This window comes from Scyliorhinus canicula, chromosome 2 (genome assembly GCF_902713615.1).
Source record: "Scyliorhinus canicula chromosome 2, sScyCan1.1, whole genome shotgun sequence".
Lineage (NCBI taxonomy): Eukaryota > Metazoa > Chordata > Chondrichthyes > Carcharhiniformes > Scyliorhinidae > Scyliorhinus > Scyliorhinus canicula.
Window position 1 is genome coordinate 121,504,191 of NC_052147.1, and position 26,727 is coordinate 121,530,917.

General features: G+C 41.7%; 1 protein-coding gene across 1 annotated transcript in view; it reads left to right on the forward strand.

Moving 5' to 3' along the window:
• The first annotated feature begins 1,443 nt into the window (after positions 1 to 1,443).
• Positions 1,444 to 26,727, forward strand: part of meis2a (Meis homeobox 2a) — a 138,845-nt gene continuing 113,561 nt past the window's right edge. The window contains 8 exon segments of the mRNA XM_038785863.1: positions 1,444 to 1,750; positions 2,057 to 2,267; positions 2,270 to 2,285; positions 2,971 to 3,112; positions 3,449 to 3,499; positions 4,198 to 4,248; positions 5,147 to 5,296; positions 15,772 to 15,889. Coding sequence (XP_038641791.1) covers positions 1,739 to 1,750; positions 2,057 to 2,267; positions 2,270 to 2,285; positions 2,971 to 3,112; positions 3,449 to 3,499; positions 4,198 to 4,248; positions 5,147 to 5,296; positions 15,772 to 15,889 — 751 coding nt within the window. The 5' untranslated portion in view covers positions 1,444 to 1,738.

Sequence of the window (26,727 nt, forward strand, 5' to 3'; positions counted from 1 at the left end):
TCAGGAATTACTGCGATAAATATCTCAGCGTTACCCTGCAGACCACAACAAGAAGAGGAAAAATAAACCGGGGAAACACGAGCGCACATGCTGATAGCTGGCAAGAAAAATCATTCGAAGCCTGTTGAACTTCGTAATCAAATTAAACCGATAGTGCCTTTCTGGGGAATTCTCTCCAACACACACACACATATATTAGACAGAGATCAGTTGTAATGTTGACTAGAAACGGCTCCCCACAATAGGAGAAATCTGACTATTTCCAGTTCTCTCCAGCTTTGAGCGAGTCATCCAGACCCGAAACGTTTAGCTCCCTTCTCTCTCCACAGATGCTGTCAGACCTGCTGAGATTGTCCAGCCATTTCCTGGCTTTGTTTTCTCCTTTATCTATTTGTTAAGTGTAGCAACTCAGAAAATTCTCCACCGCCTGAACCCCCTCTTACCCCCCCCCCCCCCCCCCCGCCCCCGCAGATCGTTTCTGAGAATTGCAAGTAGGTTGATGGGAGCAGCGCGTTCTATAACAGACCTAGTTTGGCAAGTTCTGAAATAACTTCAACCGTACCAACAACTTTCTTTTTCACTGTTGTGACAGGAAAGACAGGGCGAGCGAGAAAGATTCCCTCTGTATTTAAACAGACATAGGAATAGAGAGTGAATCTTTCTGGGGAAACATAATGGTGATTGATTTAGAGATCTTGTTTTATAAGTTTATTATTATTATGGAGGATGGGGAGGTGGGTGTGTTCAGGGGGCGGGGGTGGGGGAGGGGGGGGGGTGTTTGAGTGATTTCTTTTCTGGCTCCCCCCATGACTTGCAGCAGTCCAGATTGCATACTCTACATATCAGAGAGTGCTTGGCGTGCGAGTGGCTGTGGTCACCACTACTTCCGGGTTCCGTCATTCTCCCGCCGCCGCCGCTCAGCGCTGCCTGTGCATTATTACTGACAACACATTCACTGTGTAAGCAAGCAACCTGCCACCTCCTCAATACTTACTGACAGCCACTTATTCAAACAAACAACCAACAAAATAAGCTACGAAAAAGGAGCCGAAGCCCTTTCCTCCCTCGTTTTTATTTTATTTTGATTTTTTTTTTCTCTTTTTGGTGTGGTTTAAACTCCTCGTCGACCTTCTCGTCGTTTTTTTTTTTCCTCTTCCACCCCTCTCCTTCCACAGTAAAGATAGCGGGTCCAAAGGCGAGCCGGAGTTGTTGCAACGGCAGAACATCATTCATTCAATACCTTGACAACCCTGCTTTGATTGACAGCTGCAGTGGCAAAAAGCCATGAGAGACGACAGTTCTGTTCCAAGCGGGCTCTTGAAGGGCCGATAGTCACCTTCAGTACGACAACATTTTTTTGTTTTTTTTTGGCGTGGCAATTTTTTTCTCTTTTTTCCCCCCCCCCACCCCCCCCTCCTCTCCTCCTCCCACCCATCACCCACCACGGCTGAAAGAAACAAGAGGGAGAAACAGAGAGAGAGAGAGAGACAGACAGACAGAACAGCAACAAAAAAAAAGGCAAAGTTCCCCTCTTTTTTTTTCTCCTCCCTCCTTGGGCTGTTTTTTTCTCTCAAAAACTGCGATAGTGGAGGATAAAGCAGAAGTCGGAGACTGGATTGGGGACACACACACACACACATACACACACCAAAAAGAGGGATCTCGGTGTGAATCACAGCTAAAGCGGAACTGGGGGATTACCGAGACGGCTCATCCAGGAGTGTGGGAGCGCAGACTGATGGCGCAAAGGGTAGGTTTTTTTTTTCAATCTGCAAACACTCACCTATCGGATAATCCTGTGTCGATGGGGCCTGTCCGGCTCCCCTTCATCTGCTGGCGATGGCGGCCCGGTTTGCAGCAAGAGCATCAAAAGAAAAGCGGTTTGATAGCAAAACTATAATATGCACCAGCATGTGTTGTGCTTCTTGCAGGTCTGCTGTTTTTTTTTAACGCGATTCTGTTACAATTTCTCTCTCTCTCTCTTTCCCCATCCCCCCCCCCCCCCCCCCTCTCTCTCCCTCTCTCCCCATCTCCTCTATTGATTTCTTCGATGCAGTACGATGAACTTCCTCATTACGCCGGGATGGATGGAGTCGGGGTCCCGGCGTCCATGTACGGAGACCCTCACGCCCCCCGGCCGATCCCTCCTGTGCACCATCTCAACCACGGACCGCCGCTACACAGCCAGCATTACGGGCCACATACACCTCATCCTAATGTCATGCCCACGAGCATGGGTTCTGCTGTCAACGATGCCCTAAAGAGAGATAAGATGCAATTTATGGGTAGGTAATAAAATAGAAAAGAACAACTGGACACGCTTCGCGGAGAGAGTGAGTGAGGGAGAGAGAGAGAGTGGAAAAAACAGTTCATAAGTAACTCAATAGAAAGGCAAATAAGACTGGCGATTTCGGCAAGGGGGAAAGCAAGTATCTCTGGTGTATTTGCAAAGTTTAGTCTGCACAGCCACAGGGCTCTGAACTTTGTGTCACTTGTCTTTGTGCACACGCAGTGGCATCTCGCGTGTTGTTTCATTTTGTTAGAATGCAAAGTGAGATTTCTTTGTTGTTGTTGCCATCCACAAACGTTAATGATTACAGCTCTGTGAAGTGACCGGAAGCAGCAAGTTTTTTCCTTGCAGTGTTTCTGTTAAGTTATGTTTTACTTCAAAATGGCTGCTGCCTTGTTGCTCAACTTAGTGGGGGTGAATAACTGTGGAATTGTTAAAATATCAATCTCCATTTTAATCACTACCTGGGAATGAATGTGTTGGTAACAGTCCAGTTCTACAGCTGTAACTTGTCAATTGCTGGGACAACTATAAGAATTCAATAGTCATATACATATATAGAGAGAGTGAGGGGGGGGGGGCAGACTGTCTTCATTACTAGAAGAAATCAGGCATAGTTTCAAGGGTTTCGTCTACTTAAGGACTAAAAGTAATTGACCGAAATCCTCCTTGTCTTGCAGGCATCCTTTATTTCCTCTGTTAGCGCTGGTTTTTGAAAAATGTGAGTTAGCGACCTGCACTCCCCGAGAACCAGGCGTAGCAGGCGGCGATGTCTGTTCCTCTGACTCCTTTAACGAAGACATTGCAGTATTCGCCAAGCAGGTCTCCAGTTCATCTTCTTCTCTACAATATGCTGGGAGGAAATAAAACGACAGGCTAGCAGTTGTGACCATAGTGTTGCGAGCAGTCATGTTTTCTTAAATGCAATCAGTAAATAGTCTGTAAAGGCGTACATCCGTGAAACACACAAGCATTTTAATAAATGTGTCACATTACAAGTAATTACATATTATTTATGTACTAATTGTGTTCCACATGCTGTTTATTTAGTAAGCACACCTTCCCTTTGAGACAGTGAGACTTTTGCAAGTGTTTAAAGATAGTTTTCAAACTCTTACTTGCATTGCATTCAGCTTGTTTCTTTCACATGTTGTTTAGGTCCGTGCAGAAAAGCCACTATTCTCTTCAAATCCAGAATTGGATAACTTGGTAAGCCGTCCAACATTTTGTGATCTTTCTCCCCGCGTTTCAGATTTCTTGTGCCTTACACGTGGTTTTGCTGTTTGCACAGAAAACGTTGGCCATTGTAACTCTTCGGACTAAGATCACCTTTTCTGCGTTGCTTTTTAATCAGTGCTGCTCTTAAAATAACTGCCGTCCACTTCTGCGCCGTTTCACACGAGGTTTAGAAACGCTTCCCGGTGGGAAAAAAACTTGCATTTGCAAACCCGCTCCTTCCAGCCGCAGGAGGCTGGGGGAGTGGAGGGTCAGAAAATAACCCCTTAGCACGAAAGAGCCACTTCAGCACTTTCCGCACGACGTTTTTGCAAATGCCCAGTGATTTGGGTTTGAAAAGATCCGAAAATCGCTCTCAAACGCGGTTTGAGATTCGGTGCTCCCGGCTAACATCCCTCCCAAGTGTATTTTACAGAATCATTTTCTGGAACCTTTAACACCCCCACCCGCGTCAATATAACGTGAAGAGTAAAATACGTTCGAAGAGCACTAAATATTTACAACGCCGGTTTAAAGAACAGTGTAAATAAACAGTTGGCGTTTACTTGATTATAACGTGTGTAAAGTTTGTCATTTGCCATGTTCTCTGGTGTGAGCTTTCACTAAGAATTTGGGGGAAAGGTGATTGGAATTCTCTTTGGTCCGTCTAACATTGTGTAATACATTTGCAGATGATTCAAGCAATACAAGTATTAAGGTTCCACCTCTTGGAGTTAGAAAAGGTAAAAAAAACTTTTTTGCTGTCTATGTCAATCTCGCTGCGTTCCGAACCGAGTTCTGTACAACATATCCTTCACTGCAGATCAGATTTATGAACAGAAAAGTCTAATTTGTTGAATTATTGGAAGACACATTGCAACAATAGAAAGTGACAGTGTTGTTAAAGCAGAGCAGAGTCTGTATTTAGCTGGCCGCGGCTCCTACCGACAGGTTGGCAAGGTTGCTTCCTGCTTGCACCCACTTGCCTTCTTAATATTAAAAAAAAAGGCGTTTGGTTTTAAGTGTTTGGCTTCAGGTTGCAGATTGCAGTGTTTTCTTTGATGTGGCTTTGAGTTAGACTGTAACAATCATTTTGCAGCGTTGCAAAGTCATTTCACAGTCGGAACTGAAGTATTGAACTCACTGGATTAAATCGCACACCCAGACCTGAGCGCAAATACTGTGCAACTGTTACTGTTTATGGTTCAAGGATGCATATGCTATTAAGGAAGCGTAGATTATTTTGAAAACAATCAGATTAAACACTGTGAACAAATACGAGTGGTTTTAGGCCGTTACAGCAGCCGCGCTAATGTAGAGATAGGTGCCTCGTTTTAACACAACTCAGATATGTGGAAGATTTCATTTAGAATGAAGATATGGTGCAGTAGTAAAGTGATATGGGGCCTTTCACCCGGAGAGTTATTTGCTGATGTTAACTGCATATTTCTGTCCTCTTTCAAATATTTGTTGCTGCGGTCTCTGGAGAATAATAAGTGCAGGAACAATTTCACTATTGTTTCCTTGGCTTGATAATACCTACAAACCACAGCGTCCCCACACGCACACAGCCCCGTCTCTCTACTTTCTCAAATCTTGCAATCTGACGGGCTTTTTAATTGTTGCTATCTTTGTTCTCAGGTTCACGAACTGTGTGATAACTTCTGCCATCGGTACATTAGTTGTTTAAAAGGAAAAATGCCAATAGATTTAGTCATTGACGAGCGGGATGGAAGTTCAAAATCTGACCACGAAGAGTTATCCGGATCATCGACCAATCTGGCGGAACATGTGAGTGAAGTTTTTATGCCCCCATTTGTTCCCAGCAGAGCTGGGCTGTTGGAGTTTGATTTGGTTGTTGTAGCGGCAGCTTTACCTGTGTTGGACACTACCCGTGTTTTGCCCCGTCCCTTGTCGTGGTACATTTGGGCAAGTGTTTCTGTTTGAGGGTTTAAAAAAAAACTTAATGCAAAATGGCTTTAAGGCCTATTGAAGTGAGGGCTGTTGTTACCGTTTCCATTCCAAGATCTCTCTCCCAGATGCAGTGGGTTGCGTGTTGAGCACTGCCCAGGATTTCTGGTGGGTCAGAAACCTAAAACTGATGCCCCTGGCTGGAGGGACTCTCAATTTCGTACGCTGGGTTTGACAAGGGGCAGTTTGGCACAGGCGGTGTGGCACAATCTCTGTTATTATGGAGGCTTTGGCAGGCATTAAATCACTTGCAGTGTTTCTGGTGCAGATTCTGTTCGGCTGCGGTTTGAGCAAAGGAGTATTTTGAAGCATTTACACATGCATTGAAATACCTCCCGTGTCCATTTATTCAAACCGATCGATAGCTGGCCAATGTCTTTAGGATGTTGTGATTAAAGTGACACAGTCACCGCAGAAGGGGTTGTCAGCGATCCGCTTTAAGGGCGCTGTGAAGTTAACTGTAGCAGGATACTTTGGTTTGACATTTGTTTTGTTACATGGACAAGCTGGCTCTTTTGTGCCGGAGTTTAGTGATTGAGGAGTTTGCAAGGGACGGTTCTGGGCTTTGGGGGAGAAAAGGGGCGGCGGTTTATTTTTTGAAACAATCACATTCCAGTGCGTGTTTGGAGGCAAATACTACAGAGGTATAAGCAAATATTTATGTGGAATATCTCGCGTGAGATTGACAACTGGACACACACTGATAGGTCCATTCGACCTAGTCAAGCAGAGGCACACTCCCCAGAGAATGGGAACGTGCAGCAATTTTCGGAAATCTCGCTGTCTCCAAACTGCATTTGAAAGACTACCTGGGGAAAGCTATAGGTGTGGAAATCGCATTATTGTACTTAGCAAACCTCTTTGGTCACAGGGGAGACCGCAGTCTAGGATCCGCTTCTCAAACTCACCAGTATCTTGTAACCCAGCAAAGCATTGCGGTGATATGTTAAATAACCGCAGTAGGTATTTCTTATTGTGAGGCCTGAAATGGATTTTTGAAGCGGAGAAGATAGAAACTGATACGAAAGTCTGAGAAACAATTAGAGTAAATTTTTTAAAAAACAGTTTCTATTCTTTTATCATGATCTATTTTACCAAACTTGAGCAGACTATTGAACAGTTTTTCTTGCATCTCAATCGCAATTCTGATTTGATGTCAATGGGAAATGATTATCGTTTTCCCCCAATCCGGAATGATTGAGAAGGAAGTGATATTTGGCTTCCCAAAATGGAATTAGCTGTGTCTTCAATGGGGATGTACCTCATTTCATGTTGATGTGTAGAAATGAAGCACGCTAGTGTTTATATTGAGGAGATTAGATAAACTAGCCTGTTTAAGTTACTGGCAGATGGCAGATGCTATAGCCAATTTACTGTGTTCCATTAAAAAATTCTAATTTACACACTATAATGGGATGAGGTTGGGAGGTTAACATTTTGATAATATGATAACTGCAGTTTTAGTTACAGTAGTGCAACATTCTGAACACAAAACAGACCAAATATAACAACCCATTTATCTTGCACCCGTTAGGGTTTACCACTTCATTAAGTATTATAATTTAGAGCCTTTATTTCCTGGTGATTTCAACTATGAACATTTTTACATCAAACCCCCTGCCATTTGTTTTCAAAGGGGCACTAATTTGAGCAACCAGAACACCAGCAGAGAGATGAAAAGCTCTATGAAAAATTATTCACAACTAGCTTTGGCAAAATGCATTTCCTGTGCATTGCTCATTTGACTCCATTTCATTAGAGTTCTGCCTATCTGCTCTCATATATTTAAGTATTTGGATGCAGACCTTTTTTAATAACCTAGTGTCAAGGTGATGGTCATACCACTTCTCCATAAATTGTTTTTACATTTTTCCTAATAGCCTGCTTTACATTAATTCCTGGGACTTTCCTGAGAGATCAGGGGAAATGAGGAGGGGGGTGGGGGGCACAGCAGATAAACCAATAAAGAAGATAGAGATCAAGGCACATAAAGAATAGAAATCTCTCAACCCCTTTGTTACTAATTTTTGTGCCTTCTCAGTCACAGGAAGGGGCACTGCTCGTTCTAAGCGATAGTTGCAGATGCTAATTTATTTTGTTTGACTCCTCTTTTGCTTTGATATGGATTTTCACTACATAACCCTAGGCTAGATCTCAATTGGTGAAAGTTGGTGCATTGATGGTGATGAAGTATTTCAAAGGATTTGAGGCAGCCTGTTTACCTGGGGTGTAGCCATTCTCATCCATACATGTACTGTATTATTTTATTTGCACATGAAATGGTTAGAGTGTTTGAACTGATTTAGGTCTTGAATAGCACCGATTGAAAGAAAATGTGTTTTAATTTGTTGTGAGCCAGTATTGCCTTCATTATAGAAGTGACAGATCTGTGACAGCTGCTTGACACCCCGAAAGCACACACCTCTCCTTGCCTATTCAGTGGTGTCAATCTGCCACATGGGGAGAAAGATATAAACTGCTTGATGACTACTAAACCCTATGAAGATATTTTGTGATGGGATAGGGATAGCTACAAGCGAGCATATACATACAGTATTATTGCACAGTTGTGAAGCAATGGATTGTGCGTCTGTGCCCTTCGGAATCTGTAAAATTGTATTTAGCATTCATTCTCAGTTCAAGTGTCAAGATTTTGTTTTTTTGTTACTTTTTACTAGATCTGAAAGTGTAAACTTTTCAATTTGCTATTCACCAATTTCATCTTTAATATCTTTGTCTGCCTTTGCTGCATTTTAGGTGATAAAAAATATTTTCTGAAAGACTTGTAGCAACTCAGGCAGACTTTTAATGTGTTGGCCATAGTTTGCATTTTGTTCTATTTTATTTGATTTTATTTAAATTGAGCTTTGATTTTCACTTTTTAGGTAGAAGTATTGACCTATAACCACAAAGATGCAGTACGTTTACAGATTGATTTAAATCAGTTCATAATCAATCCATTCTTGAGAGGCAGTTCAAATATATTATTGACAAATTCCCATTATTGCAAACTCCTAAATGTCCGGGTTTTTGTCTTTTGCAATCAAGAATAAAGTGGACACACAAACTACAACTGCTGGGTGTTATTGACTGCATTACTCTCAGCACAGATGTGTTTAAGAATGATTCTGTGCACCGTGGTTAAGACATGATCCACCTAGTATTTTGCAAATGCATTCCTGAAGTAACTGCTTGTAATTCTAATTCCCTGCACATTGTGTGTACAGTCATCCATGAACTTCCTGATAAAAGGCAGAGAATTGGGCATTTCTGCATCTTTTTAAGCTAGAACAGTGAAGCAAAGCTTTTTTCCAAGTATCCTTTCCCCAACTTACCACTAAGTAATGTGTGTCAAAATCCAAAATACCTTTTAGGAGCACTTCCTTCATGCTGAAATTCACCTTTGCTTACTATTTCTTTAAACAAAGGCTTCCTTTGCATTTTGCAGTCACCATTTGGTATTTAACCAGCCTCCGAGTTACATGTGTGAAATACTGTGGAACTCAGTTGAATGGAGCATGATGAATAATATTGGTACTAGAATTGATCACACAAAATGTTCAATAACTGTGGACACTGATATTGTATACTGGTAAATTAACTTTACTTATCTTTAATATTTTAACAATTCATTTAGTAGATGTAGCATTTTAAAATCTGATGATTTCTAGTCTGCAGCTACAGTAGATTATGCATAAATGTAATTTCTTGATATTGCATTCACCTGTAATTTTAACTGCACACAAATATATTTTACAATTGCCTGAGTATAAATACGCAATATCTGTACAATTATTTCACTTTTTCTACCAAATATCTCTGCTCCCCACCTTAGTAGAAGTCATTGAATCGGTGCAGGATTATGATTCCATTGTCACTAGAAACCCTTTGGCACCTCTGATATGCATGCCTAGATATTGCATAATGGTAGGCTACCTGGCTATGGTAGGCATCAGAGCTGAGACCATTTCTGTCATCCTCAAAGTCCAGACATAGGCATTGCCAAATAAATCCGCTGGTTGGAGATCAAGCACTTGAACCCTAGGCAATTCTTCTTCACCTAACACACATTTTTGCAGTAAGCTAATTGTCACTGGCCAGAGGTAAAATTTGGGGTCTTCCAGGGTGGCATGGTGGCACAGTGGTTAGCACTGGGGGTCTCACAGCGCCAGTGATTCGGGTTTGATTCCAGCCTTGGGTGATTGTCTGTGTGGAGTTTGCACGTTCTCCCCGTGCCTGTGTGTGTTTCTTCCTCCGGGTGCTTCAGTTTCCTCCCACAGTCCAAAGATGTGCAGGTTGGGTCGATTGGCAATGCTACATTACCCCATAGAGTTCAAAGATGTGTAGGTTAGGTGGGGTTACAGGGATAGGCTGGGGGATTGGGCCTACGTAGGGTGCTCTTTCAGATGGTTGCTGCACACTCAATAGGCTAAATGGCCTGTAGGAATTCTATGGAACTGTATGGCTCAGCTTCTGACCATCTTAACTAGCTGAACTAATGCGGGAACAATATCTTCAATATTTAGCAAAGTGTTGTTTACCGGTCTGTTCAGCACTATGTGTCCTCAGTTGAGAAGGTGAGATGCTTTGTGGGGTACTGACTCAGCCATAACCATTCTCAGTGCTAAACCATTATTATGTGGCAGATTATGTGATTGAGGTGGACTGCACCAAGACTGAAGCAATGTTTTCCCTTTGATTAAATAAATTGTTGATTTATGTAGCGCCCAATCTCGTGGGTTGCCTAAAGAGTAACAAAAATCACCCAAAAGAGGTGGAGTTTAAATAATAATAATGATAATCGCTTATTGGCACAAGTAGGCTTCAATTAAGTTACTGTGATGAGCCCCTAGTCGCCACATTGCAGCGCCTGTTCGGGGAGGCCGGTACGGGAATTGAACCCGCGCTGCTGGCATTGATCTGCATTATAAGCCAGCTGTTTAGCCCACTGTGCTTCCCTGATACTTGAACTTGTAACCTTTTGATTGGACATCAAATACTGGGTAGTGCTGTTATTAAAATGCCAATTTATATTTTGTTGACAGTATAGTTTAAAACAAAAGAGTGGACCTAGGCATCACAACATATTTTAAATACTGGAGAACTGCACAATAAAATTGATCCTTAAATCTTTCCTAGAAATGCAACTTCTACCTGTGGGAAAAATGTAGGTCTTAATCTAATTTGGGCAATCTAGCAGGCATCTCACTTGTCACTTTACAATTATCAAAGCAAGGAAAAATGAGTAGTAAAATTCCAATTTGTTTAACACTTTTATGTGCATGTTCAAATAATATGAACATGTAATCGAATGAGAAATTTGTTTTTCACCGTAAGTAAAGAGCATCGAAAGACCCAGTTTCGCTAACTTTATCCTTCTAGCAAACTTGCTAATCATTAGTTCTAGAAACTGTTTTTAAAAAGTGAAAAACTGATGAAAATCTCTTGTGAGATAGATGATGATCATGCATATCTTGACGCACTTAATCTGTTTTGCATGAAATCATCTGTTGCATGGTAGCATTCCTTTGAACGTTTGCCAATGCATATTCTTCCCAAGTTGCTTACACTGTTGACAGAGATACCATTGGTATAGATAGAAATAGCAAACTTGCCCGGCTGTTTGTCGCTTGTGAAATGACAGAATGAAGAAAAATAGTTGCCGAGCCTTGTTCAAGGAAACCATGTTGCTTCGGCTATTAGTGTCCTATGGCAGCAGCTGCCTATATTGTGTCGGAATTGGAGCTAACTTTGGTTTTAAGCAGTGGGAGTTCAGTTTAGGCTATGCTTAAACCATTGCTGCTGCTCTCACTGTAGACAGAAGTGAAGCAAATGGTTTTTCCCTGAGCGCTTTAACTGTGAATGTAATAGTTTTCACTGCCGAGCATGATCATGAGTTCCACACTATTCAGCTCATGAATGCTTATTGTAGCGCTGATAAATAGGGAGACATATAATGAATCACCTGTAAAGGAAAGTTTGTTCCATGGTTACTTGTAAAAGAAAGATGTAGGTTTATAATTTTGTATCTGCATTTCAATTCCTGAGCTTTTTAGAGTATACTATTGCCAAAGGGTTCAGGCTGAATGCAATGGATAATGCAGAATTTGTAATAATGTAGTTTAACTTTCCCTGTGCAAAACTCCAAACCAATCAAGTTGCAGTTCAGTTTTGTTGCTATGGCTTTGAGTAAGGTAAAACAGGTTTGCATTCAAGGGCTGAAGCAGAAATATTTAACAGTCAGCAAATAGTGCTCTGTAGGAGGGGTAGCTGCAAGTTCAGGAGACCATTTTCAAGTCCAGCTAGGTTCAAAATGCCCAATATTATATAATTTATTGGGGGAGTGTGGCAGTGTAATATACTGTCAAAAAGAAAAATTATTTAATGTTTTTTTTCAGTTATAAAACTGCGAGCTAGATTTCATTCATAACTTTTTTAACTTTCTTTAAACCGTAGATACTAACAACTATAAAAGCTAAGTGCTTATTGGGCAAGGCGAATATTGCTATTTATTGTTGTATGTTGTTCAAATCGGAACTGATCTATACAGCAAAACTTTTACCTGCTTTGCTCTTGATAAGTTAGAAGTGTCAGTCGGTTAAATTAGGATAAAGTAGTTGAAGAGAATTTTGAAAGAATTTCAACTACCCTTGATTTTTGCCAATCTATTAATTTTGGTAACATTTTAAATAATGAATGAAGCTGAGAGGAAAGAATTGTTATTTGCGAATAACCATTCTCCCTCATCCCCAAAATAAAATACAGATGGTAATAAATGGCTGGCATAGTGATATATGGCAGTAATTCTATCACATAGTTATGATGACATCATAAACACCAGAGCAAAGCTTGAACAGTTCATGAGTATTGGGAGAATCCCGAGATTGAATTACTGTCTTAAAATCATTGCCAGCTAATCGTTCTTTGTAATATATTGTGCATACCAAAGATCACTTTTAACTTTCCTTACCATTATTAATGGGTTTCTGGGCACTGCACTGGCATTATGTTTCAAGTGAAAAGGCAACATAGATAACATTTGTAAGCTTGAATGTTTGTGCCGTAGATGATTGTACTATAGTACTGCACTACCAATATTTTATTGGCTGGAGATTATTGTTGTTAGATATAAACTACATATATAATTTAGGGACAAGTTGTTAATAGCACTATGTGTATTATGCTAATTTATTATCAAATAATTCACATGAGATTGAAAATGATTTACAGACTGATGTATTTTCCTTTTGTCAGTTTCTGTATATCAACTGTTGCCTCATAGTTAGATATTTGATGAAAATACAATGCACGGCATAGTCTTGCTTTATAGTTTAGGACCTCATTTCTTTTTATCTTGTGTTTTGAAGTTGATTTTTATTTTGGAAGGATTGCCAGCCGTTAATAAAAGAAATCACTGTATGCTTTCTGCAGTGTATATGTTATATTGTACAGTTAAACATGGGGTTAATATTTTTCCAATGCATCCTTTGAATTGTCCAGTAGTTTGATAAAAACAATATGCTTTCCAAAAACAGCGTTAAATAAGAATTTACCAAATATGGAGTTTAAATAGTCAGACAGAATTCCTGATTGTACTATATCAGTATTAGAAAGGAAATATATATTGGAAAGTGTAGGCTCCAATATCAGAGTAAAGGAAACACAGTCTGATAAAATGTGGATGAGTCTGGTTCTGTCCCATTAAGAAAATTGGCAAATGATGCAGACACATTGACAGAGATAGAAAGTGCAGCAGCTACAAGTCTTTATGATTTTCACTGAGATGCATACGCTGCACTGACAAAGGCCCAACAGGAATTTTTAAAAGAATTTGGCCTGAAACTTTGTCACTCCTCTCTCTCTCTCTCTATCACTCTCTCTCTCTTTCAATCTCTGCCTTGTTTCCTCTCTCTCATGTATCCTCCCCTTCCTTTCCCATTTTCCTTCAGAAAAATTCAATGACAGTACTGAACCAATATCTGGTTCTGAAGAAAACAAATAGTGGCAAAACTGTATTTGCCATGGAAGATAACGTGTGTAAATGAGAGAGACTGTATAGTGGCAAAGTGTTCTCCTGTGGCCCAGCTAGTACAAGCTTTGTCCATATTGTCTCCTGCTTTTATATTAATTACAACTTGCATTATCAGCTGTGAGTCTGTAGACCAGCAAATAGAAAATACTGCCCCTGGAGACCTAGCTTCTTGTATCTATTTTTGTGCTCCTATTATTGTGCTGCACTCACTCTTTGGCAAGGCTTTCTCTATTTAACTCTACTTTTTAACTCAATTAGGAATGAGTTGGGGGTGTCATTTTTGTCTGCTATTTGTTAATGCTGCATGTGAACTGTACACCTTTAGATTATATGTTGTATGTTGTATCACGGCAACTATTTCTCCCATGTATTGAAGCAAAAGGGAATGGGTGCTGATTGATAGTAAGGATGCAGCTCAGACTTATGTGTGGAGTTACCTATTCTGAAATGAGCATTTCTCATTATAAGAGGAAATTGAACTATTTTTCTTCCCTTGCATCCAGTAACCTAATCCAGGAAAATAACTATATTAATTTAAAAAAAACAGTATGATGGGCTTTTGCTGACATTTTGCCATGAAACATAGAAGAGGTGTTACTGGGTAATTAATATAAATTTTATATATGGAGAGGGGAACTCTCGTAATGGACAACTTAAAAGAGCTTGTAGTGCATAAAATTAACCAGACTTTGTGTGTCCTTTAAATCATCACCTAGGTAAACGTGTTGCATTTGTCTTGTTTCTGTAGGAAGGTTCTAGCTCTGCATTGTTAGTGGACAAATTTCACGTGGAGCTATTGTTTCTCCTCTTTTTCATTTAATTCTTTTAGCTCTTTATCTGGTTACCATCCGGCAAACAGCTGACGCTAAGAGGCTGCAGCGGGTTGAAGAGCCTTTGCCTACTGTTTACCTTCAGCTTGAAGCTATTTGAGTGGTTTCCCAGCTTAGAGATAAAAGGGACACTCGTAGGCACCAACTCAGAACCCAGGCAGAGGTTGCCGCATCTCTGTGTGGCGGTGGTTCTGCTTTTATTTTAGTCTCTACTAATTTGTTATTGCAGTAGAGGTGTTCTGTGTCTAGTCAACATTTATCCTTCGCAAATTCATCTGGTTTATATTGCTTCAATCAACTACACAATGGTAAAACTGTAAATTTGTCTTCTGTTTCTGTACTTGGTTTGGTGTTGTTAATATCTCTTACAGTGTCTTGATTTTGTTAAAGTTAAATGTTTATATTTTTATAATTTGAATTGGTTTGCTGATTTATTTTAATTTTCCAACCCAATATTGTTATGAGTTGACACACTGGGCGCCTCGCAAGCCAAACTGTCTGTTTGGCAGCAATGATAGCATGCAGGTGTCGAGTATTATAAATCTAGCCCAAAGGTTGATCTGTTTCACGTGTCCCTTTTCTTTTTTTTCCTCTGTGAGAGGAAATTCCATCTCTTCCCTGCCTTCATGTGGTGCTGATAAAGCCTTTCCTGTACAGTAGAAATCCTGTTTTCCCTTAAGTAGCGGCAGGGTATTGGGAACGATCAGGAAAGGGGAGGGGAACCAGGAGGAGAAAACATTCTGCATTGCAGCCACAATCTTATGCATTTATTGGTTTGACGACAAACTTTATAACTTCCTTTCTCAAAGGAGAAAAGAACTGCAGTAAAACAGGCAGTACGGTGGCACAGTGGTTAACATTGCTGCCTCACGGCGCCGAGGTCCCAGGTTCGATCCCGGCTCTGGGTCATTGTCTGTGTGGAGTTTGAACATTCTCCCTGTGTTTGCGTGGGTTTCGCCCCCATAACCCAAAGATGTGTAGGGTAGGTGGATTGGCCACGCTAAATTGCCCCTTAATTGGAAAAAATGATTGGGTATTCTAAAATTCTTTTTTAAAAGAACTGCAGTAAAACAAGCAAACATAAACATGTATGTGCCTTCACTGGAGACCCTAATATTATCCATGCCTTTTTATTGAGCAGTAAAGATTGGATAACTTATGGTGAATTTTTATAACCAAATATTGTTCCTTACAGAGTTTGGACCTTAAAGGCCGGGTCTAACTTTCAGCGCAGGACTCTTTTCAATATTCTTTGAGCACCTATTGCTAAGCGTCTCGGAAGATATTGAGAAAATAAATGCCACTTGGGAATTAATTGCTTCCCCATATAATTTTGTGTTAATTTATTTCCCTTTCTTGTTTTCTGTGTTCTTCATTCGGTTTGGAAATACTAACTGGAAAAAAATCCTTGGGGGCACGAATCTTCATATCAGAATCCATCATCTTGGAACAGAGACCATGATGATGCAACGTCAACGCACTCTGCCGGCACACCAGGACCCTCCAGTGGTGGCCATGCTTCCCAAAGTGGGGATAACAGCAGCGAGCAAGGTAAGAGGTTAATTCTTTCCTCACTCAAAGGCAGGCATGACTGAACAAACCCCACCTTTCCCTGATCTGACTGCAAATGCCATAAAGCAAATACATGTCAGCGGGTGGTTGCAGAATCACAGAAAAAGCTGTCAGTGAAAACAACTCTTTTAAACAAAAAGTCAGTGACATAGGTTGCATGAAGAAAATGTTATAGTAGTTAAATTGAATGCAGTGGTAACTGATTACGTAACAAGTGGTGCAGACTTTTGCCTTTTAATATGAATAATATTTTCCCAAACCATAAATCCAGTACATTTGGGTGATAGAAACCAGTGTATTATATGTTTTGCGACATTTATCGATTTTTCAGAGATGTCCAGATTGCTTTTGGCAGTGATTACAGTTTGTTACACAAATTATTGTAGTATTAGGTGATATAATTGTGATGTTGAAACTCATGAATACTGTACAACTATACCACCATCATAAAGTAAAACCATGCTTTTAATTGAATTAAGTTTGAAAGCTGGGATTTTAAAAAATCCAATCGTGTTGGTATTTATGGGTGCTATACATTTGTTTCCTCTGTCATTTTTGAAGATCCTGAAAACCTAATCTTTGAGAAGTATTGATTATTTTATATGCATAAGTTCAACTGACCTGCAATCTGCTGAGCACTTATTGACTGTCTTCTGGGCTGAGTGCAGTGCATTTCATAGATGCCACAGATCATATTTTAACATGGAAAGCTAGTGAATGTCACTTATCGAAGACAGAGTGTATTTTTAAAAAATTAAGTGCAGTTTTTTTAATACGTTAAAAAATTATAGAGACAACAGAGAATAGGGTTGATTAAATAGTGAAAGGAGGCCATCTTCTCCAGAGCTGTTTTGTGCGAGGCTCGGCTTTGACCTTCTGCTTTGCTCAGGAGCCTGATGCTTCATTTTTCACATTCTTGCAATTATGTTAACGCTTGAAGCATTTTGACTCCGAGTCTGCTTGCAACACCAGGCATAACTCAACACTGTGAGTTTTTACCCTTCTGCAGTTTCATTAACAGGTCGCTCGGGTCCTAACTGAAATTCAAAACTGTCTGGTTGCAGTGGGTTTGATGTGAGTTATGGTGGCAAAATGCAGGCTGGACCATAGAGGAGGTAGCCCATGACAGGGTGGGGGTGGGGGTGGAATGGTTCTATACTGTGTGCATGTGTCTAGGTCTGTGTGCGTGATCCGTTGCTCATGTTCAAAGGTGTTCAGCTTTAAAAATCACAATACTTTCTCACAACTTTCCTCTTAAATAAACAAAATATGCTTTACAAAGTTTATTTTGTGAGGCAAAGTGAACATCAGAGTTTTGTGCCTATTTGAAGAACACCTTAAACGTCGAACATTCCAATTGTCAATGGGTTTAAGAGATAAACAAATTCATGTCAGCTTAAAAGCAGGAATAGTTTTCAAAAGCATATTTCATGTCTACTTTGTTTGAGAGTCAAAGCAAAAACCAAAGTTTTGGACCACTATTGTTTCAATTGTTGCAAATTTATGGTGAATCACAAACCATGCTGGATTCGAATATAAACAAGTCTTATCGCTTGTCAAATTCTGTAGTAATCATTTGGATCCCCCAGACTTATTTCACAGAATGTAACTTGCATATTATGTGCTTGAAGGCAAAACGTTGCACACAGATTGAGTGATAAAGAGTTGTCAAGTTCAAGACAGACTTAAAAAAAGAAGTCAAAAGAAACCAATTTTAAATTTGAAAAAGTTATACATTTAGTGCTGGCTTTATACTCCTCTAGACGTCGGAGTTTCTGTACCGAGATGTGTGGAATAATATATGGGCCACTGTTTCATATTTTTTTCAAAACATTGTTTTAGTGCAAGCCATAAATCAAATAATTCCCACAAGGCATTTGCAGTATCTTGGGACTCCAGCATGGTGCACCTTCATTCAAAGTTAGATACAGTGTGAAATTCATGAAACACGCAAAAGTATTGAACATGCATTACGTTTTGGCATTATAGAACAATGACATGACATGATTCACATCTTTTTATTCTATAATTTCTCTTTTCTGAGACATGAAATGTTCTCTGTGTAAAGTTTAATGATAAACATAGTAATGAACAGTAGGGCAAGGATGATATCAAAGACATAGACAAATAAAATAGTATATGGTTCTTTCACATGGTATTCCCTACCTCTCCTGTACCCATCACGTAAATCTTAACCATTTCCTTCAAAAATTATATCTCCTTTTTAAGTTAGGGACACTTTTATTTCATGATTCATAAACTTTTAATGCAACAATATTGGGGAGAAAGGGATGATGTTTCATCTTAAACATTTTATTAGCATAATCCATTCATGGAGCTATTTCCTTCAGCTAATCTCCCTCCTGCCAAGTTCACAAATGCATTCTTCCACTCTCACCCTCAATTTAGAGACACACCTCCCCTTCCAAATGGGCATAGATAAAGGTAAAGTAAAGTTGTCATAGTCCCAGATGACCATAGGCTGCTTTTCCTTTGTGGGGAGAGCTGATTGGTGGTGATTTAAACTGAGGATCAGGTTGAGAAGGCAGGGCAAGAATTGCACCGGCACGATTGGCCTCACTCTGCATCACAGCCAACTGAGCTAAACGTAGATACTGTCGTAGGCACTCCATCTCTCTCGATAGCATTTAGACCAGATGTGAGAAATTAACAGAAGTGCATAGTTCAGGGAAGTGGAAAGTAACAAAAATAGATATGGATTTAATCCTCACTCCCACCCTGCTTTTAGGCATCAATTTGGTAGTGACATTTTTGAGTACAACATTGTCAACACCACGGAGATCGAGCTGTCCAATTTCTCAGTGGCCCTTTATCTAGTCAGTCGGTGTTCTTGCCCCGTATGAATGTCTGTTCTCTTACAGCAAGCTCATGTGTGGACTGCTAGGATGGTCTTTTCATTGAAGTGACTGCAAATTCCATGAATGACTACAGAGTCTCAATGCCATGTCAGAACCCCACACATGTTCTCCATGTTCTCCATTGTACTGCCAAAATGTCCTGGCAGGGGACCCAATGTATTGGGAAAGTGGTGGTTCACAGAAAGCATCCTGGGTGGGATTCTCCATCGGCCAACAATAGAATCATGAAACTGATTGGGGGAAGAATTGGTTTTGATGCCAAAATCGTGCGGGGCGCTGGGTTAACGCCAAATCGCAATTGTCCTGTTCCTCGACAGCAGCATCAATGCGTTCCACTCCGCAAGTACAGTAAATGCCGTTGGCATATCATTAGCGGGCCTGACTCGGTAGTCTCCAGAGTCAATGCGATCCTCGTTCTCCACTGGAGGGTGTTGTGTTCCCGATGGTGAGGTTCACTTGCGCTTTTAAAGATCATGAAACAGGCGCCATAGCTGTTGACGAAGAGAGAGGAGGTACTGAAAGTGTCCAGCATCGCCATTGTGTGCTGAGAGTTGTGCAGCTGGCCGGAGGGCTTCTGCCAGGGCCGAGGGGAGTAGCGGGGGGTGGCCAGGCATGGAACCCCTCTGCTGAAGCCTGCCAGGCAGACATGCACTGCACACACTGCTGACTGCCCACTGTGAACTCAGTGTCATGGGTTGTATGGGTGCCCCCCTGGGCCACCACCCTAGGTACCCTCTGGCCTCAGCTAACCCATCAATGGGATGGGCGTGCTCCAGAGCAACCAGTGCCACCTTGTTGGCTGGGATGAGTGTATGTGAGGATTGGAATGCTAATATACAGCTGCAACTTGTCAGCCTCTTGAGTGCCAATCCCCACCCTGACAAATTGAACAACCTTTTCCATTGGAATCGATTGTGTTCCACGTGGCGTCAGTGCGAGCCCCTCAACGGTCGGTGAATTAATCCAGGTGTGGCATCACTTTTGCTTTTGTAGAGTCTCCACTAATCCTGCTCCGGTGTCAACACTTATCTCAGGAATGGAGAATCTGGCCACCTGTCTTTTAAAGGTCTCACTCTCCAACTGTAGCATTAGTCAGGAAATCAGAGGTGCGTGTGATACAGGAACATCTGTGATTATGGGTGATATTAATCTGCATATAGTTTGGGTGAGTCAAATTAGTCCCAGTACATTAGAGGAGGAACTTCTGGAGTGTATACGGGATGGTTTTCAGGACCAATACATTCAGGAACCCACAAGGGAACAGGCTATCACAATTTTGTCTGCATGAGAAAGGAATAGTTGGCAATCTGGTTGTGAGAGAACCCTTGGGGATGAGTGACCATAATATGATAGAATTCTTTATCAAGGTGAATAGTTAGGTAGTTGATTCTAAGGTCTGAACCTCAATAAAGGTAACTATGATGGTATGAGGTATGAGCTGGCTTTGCCGGACTGGGAAATATTACTAAAAGGAAGGGCAGTGGACAGGCAATGGCAGGTATTCAAGGAACGAATAGGTGAACTCCAAGAGTTGTTTATTCCTATTTGGTGCAAGAACAGAAAGGAAACTCTGGCCAAACCATGGCATACAAGCAAAATTAGAGGTAATATTAGATTCAAAGAAGAGGCATACAAATTAGCAAGACAAAGCAATAGAGTTGAGGATTGGGAACAGTTTGAAACTCAGCAAAGGTGGTCCACGGTATTGATTAAGAAGGGGAAAATACAATATCAAAGTAAGCTAGCAGGGAACATAAAAACTGATTGTAAAAGTTTCTACAGGTATGTTAAGAGAAATAGATTGCCAAAAATGAATTTAGTCCCCTTACAGTCAGAATCAAGGGAATATATAATCGGGAACAAAGAAATGGCTGAGGAACTAAAATTGTACTTTGTTTCTGTCTTCACAAAGGAAGGCATCAGCAAAGTACCTGACGTTCTGAGAAACACAAGTTCCAATGAGGAGCTGAAGGAAATTAATAGTAGCAAAGAAATGGATTTGGGGAAATTACTGAGATTGAAGGTCTAATAATCTTCAACCCAGAGTTCTTAAGGACGTGGCCCGAGAAATAGTAGATCCATTGGAGGTGATTTTCCAAAATTCTTTAGACTCTGGAATAGTTCCCACAGATTGGAGGGTCACTAATATAAAATTGGGCGGGTATCTCTCACCCCGGGGCTGGGCCGGAGAATCGGCGGGACGGGCGCGAATCGTGGCATGCCGCCCCGACACCGGTCCGCTGATTCTCCGGAGAGTGGTCGACGTGGCGCCGGTCGGGGGTCGCTCGGCCCGGGATTGGCCGAGCGGCCACACAAAAAAAGCCAGGTCCCGCCGGCGCCTTTCACACCGGCTCTTACCTGGCGGGACGTCGGCATGGATGCATCCGGGGGCGGCCTGGTTCGGGGGGGGGGGGGGGGGGGGCTCCATTGTGACCTGGCCCCCGCGATTGGGGCCTACTGATCGGCGTGCCGGCCTCTTGGGCTGGGGGCCTCTTTTGTTCCGCGCCAGCCCCGACGCAACATGACGTAGGGCCACAGGAGCCAAAGAGAAGAAAGGAGCCACTGCACATGTGCTCGTTGCCGCCGATCCCACTGCGCATTCACGCATTGCGCCAGCCCCACTGCGCATGCGCAGACCCGCAGCGCCCGTTTGACGCCGGTGATCGGCAGCTGGAGCGGCTTGGGTCACTCCAGTTCCTTGCTGGGCCCCTGTAGGGGCCAGAATTGCTGCTCCTAAGGCCATGTTGACGCCGTCGAGCAACGTTGTTTATGTCACCGTCAACACTTAGCCTCAAGGGCAGCACGGTGGCCTAGTGGTTAGCACAACCGCCTCACGGCGCTGAGGTCCCAGGTTCGATCCCGGCTCTGGGTCACTGTCCTGTGTGGAGTTTGCACATTCTCCCCGTGTCTGCGTGGGTTTCGCCCCCACAACCCAAAAATGTGTAGAGTAGGTGGATTGGCCATGCTAAATTGCCCCTTAATTGGAAAAAATAATTGGGTAATCTAAATTTATAAAAAAAAAACACTTAGCCTCAGGATCAGAGAATCCCGCCCCTTGCTTTTCAAAGCGGAGGTAAAGAGAAAACAGGGAACTATAGACCAGTGAGCCGAACGTCGGTAGCAGGGAAGTTACAGGAGTCCATTATCAAGAATTGCATAGCACCGCATTTGCAAAGCAGTGGTGTAATCAGACAAAGTCAGCATGGATTTATAGAAAGGAAAATCATGCTTGACAGATCTACTAGAATACTTTGAAGATGTAACAAGTAGTGTTGACCAGGGAAAACCAGTGGATGTGGTTTATTTAGACTTTTAGAAGGCTTTTGAGAAGGTCTCACAAAGCTAATCACTATGTAAAGTTAAAGCCCATGGAATTGCAGGTAGTGTCTTGAGATGGATAGAAAGCTGGTCAGCAGATAGGAAGGAAAATTTGGAATAAATGGATCTTTTTCTGATTGGCGGGCAGTGACTAGTGTGATACCGCAGAGATCTGTGCTGGACCCCAACTGCTCACATATATTAATGATTTGGACGAGGGAACTAAATGTATGATTTCCAAATTTGCATATGATACAAAGTTGTGTAGAAGGGTGAGCTGTGAGGAGGATGCAGAGATGCTTCCGTATAATTTGGACAGGCTGAGTAAGTAGGCATTTGCATGGCAGATGCAGGATAATGTGGATAAATGTAAGATTATCCACTTTGGTAGTAAAAATAGGAAGGCAGATTATTATGAATGGGTATAATTTGAGAGAGGTGGATACTCAGTGAGACCTTGGTGTCCTTGTGCATTAGTCACTGAAAGTAAGCGCGCAGGTACAGCAGACAGTAATGAAGGCAAATGGAATGTTGGCCTTCATAGCGAGAGGATTTGAGTCTCGGAAGAGAGTTTTACTGCAATTGTACAGGGTATTGGTGAGGCCACACCTTGAGTATGGTGTGTAGTTTTGGTGTCCTTATCTAAGGAAGGATGTTTTTGCTATGGAGGGAGTGCAGCAATGGTTTACCAGGATGATTCCTGGGAAGATGGGACTGTCATATGAGGAAAGACTAAGTTGATTAGGATCATATTCATTGGAGTCAACTGAGTGAGAGGGGATCTCATAGAAACTTATGAAATTCTAACAGGATTAGACAGGGTAGATTTAGAAAGAATGTTCCTGATGGTGGGGGAGTCCAGAACCCGGTGATCATTTGACTTATTTTTAATTCCATATTGTTATTGAATTCAAATTCTGTCATGGAATTCGAACCTCAGAGCATTTGTGGATTACCATAAACATTCATCTGGTTCTGCTCCCCTTACCTGGTCTGGTCTACATGTGACCCACAGACCTACAGCAATGGGGTTGACTCTTAACTCTGAAATGGTCGCTAAGGCCATTCAGTTCAAGGGTGATTAGGGATGGGCAACAAAAGCTTGGCCATGCCCATATTCTATGAAATAATTTTAAAAAACATTAATAATGGTAATTCTCTAGGACAGCACGGTGGCGCGGTGGGTTAGCCCTGCTGCCTCACGGCGCTGAGATCCCAGGTTCGATCCCGGCTCTGGGTTACTGTCCATGTGGAATTTGCACATTCTCCCCATGTTTGCGTGGGTTTCGCCCCCACAACCCAAAGATGTGCCGGCTATGTGGATTGGCCACGCTAAATTGCCCCTTAGTTGGAAAAACTGAACTGGGTGCACTAAATTAAAAACAAAAAAATAATGGTAGTTCTCTTACAAATGAATATCAATAAATAGCTACGTAAAATAAACTAAATGGAACGCAGTTAATTTTAATGTAATTTCCCAACTTGCCAAATCGATAAAGATAATTCAAAAACAAAAATGAATTTCCTATGGAATTGCTTGCCACACCTGATAGCGAGACCTTCTCAGTACCATCTGTATAATACGTCCATTGTGTGAAAGGTTAATTGTCCTTTGCAATGTGGTGACCATTGTTCTGTGCCCTGTTGGCAGAGTTCATGAGTTCATGCCTTGTGCAGTTCAGTCACTTGCCTTCCATTTAAGGCTAAATTTATGTGTAACAGGATGACTGCACCTGGCTATGGACTAAAATCAAATTCTATGCAGGCAGAGAAACATCTACCAGAGATTGAAAAGTCATTCATGATCTCATTCTATTGATAATTTGTTTTTCTAAATATGAGCCGTTGAAGATGATTAGATATGAATGCATTCTGAATCTATTATTCATCAGTAAAAACATCTATGAGTACTTATTATAGCTAATTAAAAATTATATCCCAGGTGCTGACTTAATCCACTTAATCTTTTGATTATTGTGTGATATGCTAAGAGTAATAAGTTCTAAGACAGAAAGAAAATACATTGAAGGACATTAAAACTGGTACTTGAACACAAATAGTTATCGCATTGTCGCAGATGCAAACCAACCCTAAAATGCTGGATGTTTCTGAACCCCGAAAAGAAACCAGCAAGCACGACCTGCAAAATTTGCTGGCCAAATAACATTTGAACTGTGTTGATCCATAACAGACCAACATCAACACAGATCCACTTTGGTAAGCAGAATATTATGGGTGGGATTCTCCGACCCCCCGCCGGGTCGGAGAATCGCTGGGGGCCAGCATCAATCCCGCCCCGCCGTGTCCCGAATTCTCTGCCACCAGAGATTTGGCGGGGATGGGAATTGCTCCGCGCCGGTCGGCGGACCCCCCCTCCCCGGCGATTCTCCGGCCCGCAATGGGCCGAAGTCCCGCCGCTGTCAAGCCTCTCCCGCCGGCATGGATCAAGCCACCTACCTTACCGGCGGGAGCAGGCGGCGCGGGCCGGCTCCGGGATCCTGGGGGTGGGCGCAGGGCGATCTGGCCCCGGGATGCCCCCACGGTGGCCTGGCCCTCGATCGGGGCCCACCGATCGGTGAGCGGGCCTGCGCCGTGGGGGCACTCATGGCGGAGACGGAAGTGACCCCCTCCTCTGCGCATGCGTGGGGATGACGTCAGCAGCCGCATGTGTGGCGCCAAAGGCCTTCCACGCCAGCTGGCGGGATGGGAACCACTCCGGCGTGGGCCTAGCCCCTCAAGGTGAAGGCTTGTCCCCTAAAGGTGCGGAGACTTCCCCCGCCCCGCCGGGTAGGGGAGAATCCCGGCCTAAATTCTGAATTTCATGGTATAATACCCTTGAGCATTAAAACATTTTTAGTATTCAACTTAATTTGAACACTGCAATGGGTGATAAATTAGTCTTCAAAAAAATGTGCAAGAATATTTTTCCAACTTTAACATTATCCAGATAACTTTAAAAAAAATTTAGAGCTCCCAATTCATTTTTTCCAATTAAGGGCCAATTTAGCGAGGCCAATCCACCTACCCTGCACATCTTTGGGTTGTGGAGGTGAAACCCACGTGAACACGGGGAGAATGTGCAAACTCCACACGGACAGTGACCCAGAGCCAGAATCAAACCTGGGACCTCGGCGCTGTGAGGCAGCAATGCTAACCACTGCGCCACCGTGCTGCCCATTGTCCTGATAACTTATTAAATAACTACAACACTCAGTTGCATATTTTCAAATGTTAATTTTACATGCTATTATAACATAATGAGGACTTTTGCAATTCATCAGAACCCAATGATTCCTTATGCTCAGTACTAGTGAAATGGAGAATAGAGAAGCCGACTATAACTGTTGTGTTATGTGTACCATTTGTGGTTTGAGTGTTTATACTTGCTCAGTTATAAGTGAGTTGAAGGTGGTGCAAATAATAGTGTTTTTTATAAATATATAGAATGATAGTAAAATAATATTTGCAATAATTACAATGCCATAAGTGGTTCAAGATGTGGCTTGATCTGGTTTACTTAAATTGAAAAATTGAACGTCACCGTTCTATTTGTAATCTTACCCTTCTAATCGCTCTCCTGAGATTACCTTCTCCTTAAAAGCTTAAGGATCCCAACGCCATTGATCAGATAATAGTAAACTCATGACATTTGCAGCTGTACATTTGAAGTTATTAAACAACTATAATATGTGGAGTTTTCAGCGATTGACAAGTGCTGCCCAAGGAATAGCTTTTTAAACTCCGAGAGTCAGAAATGTAGCCCTGTAGACAAATCAGCATTTAAAAAAAAATTGCACATTGCACCATTGGACAAACAAAATATTTGTAATTTATACCAGTTAAAATTCCAGTAAGGATCTTTGAGAAATGTTAAACAGGATTATTATAAATGCTTGATTTCGTTTTTGTCCTGTAACGGATTCTTATTGCACTATATTTCTCATTATCTTACTGTGAAGCTGTTTAAATAAATTAATATTTAAGTCATGAAATGAGGAAAAATTGGTTTAAGTATGTTTCTTTTATTTAGACCTCCTCTGCGGAGCAGGGTGCTTTAAAAATTACTCCTTTCTGGAGTTGAGCATTTTTTTAAAATTTAGAGTACCCAATTATTTTTTTTCCAATTAAGGGGCAATTTAGCGTGGCCAATCCGCCTACCCTGCACATCTTTGGGTTGTGGGAGTGAGACGCACGCAGACACAGGGAGAATGTGCAAACTCCACACGGACAGTGACCAGGGGCCGGGATCGAACCTGGGAGTTGAGTATTTATGAATAGTAATATTTTACATCTACTCAGATCCCACAGTGTGTATACATTTATATGTAAACACCTCAGACTTAAATTCAATAGAGCCCTGGAGATGTGCAGTGTAGATATTTTAGATAGCCGTAGGCTGGTTTAGCGAAATCTTTTCATGTGTTATTTTAGTGGCCAAATGCACTACACTGTCAGTAAAAGGTTAAATTGTTATACTGGAGTCTGGCTAAAGGTTGTCCTTTTATACCAAGTTCAGTAGACAAATTTGGAATCAAGATGCTTAGCCAAAATGTAAAATAAAAAGAGCTAGTTAGTCATTAGCTATGCATGGGAGAACAATTGATGTTTCCAGGAATGGTG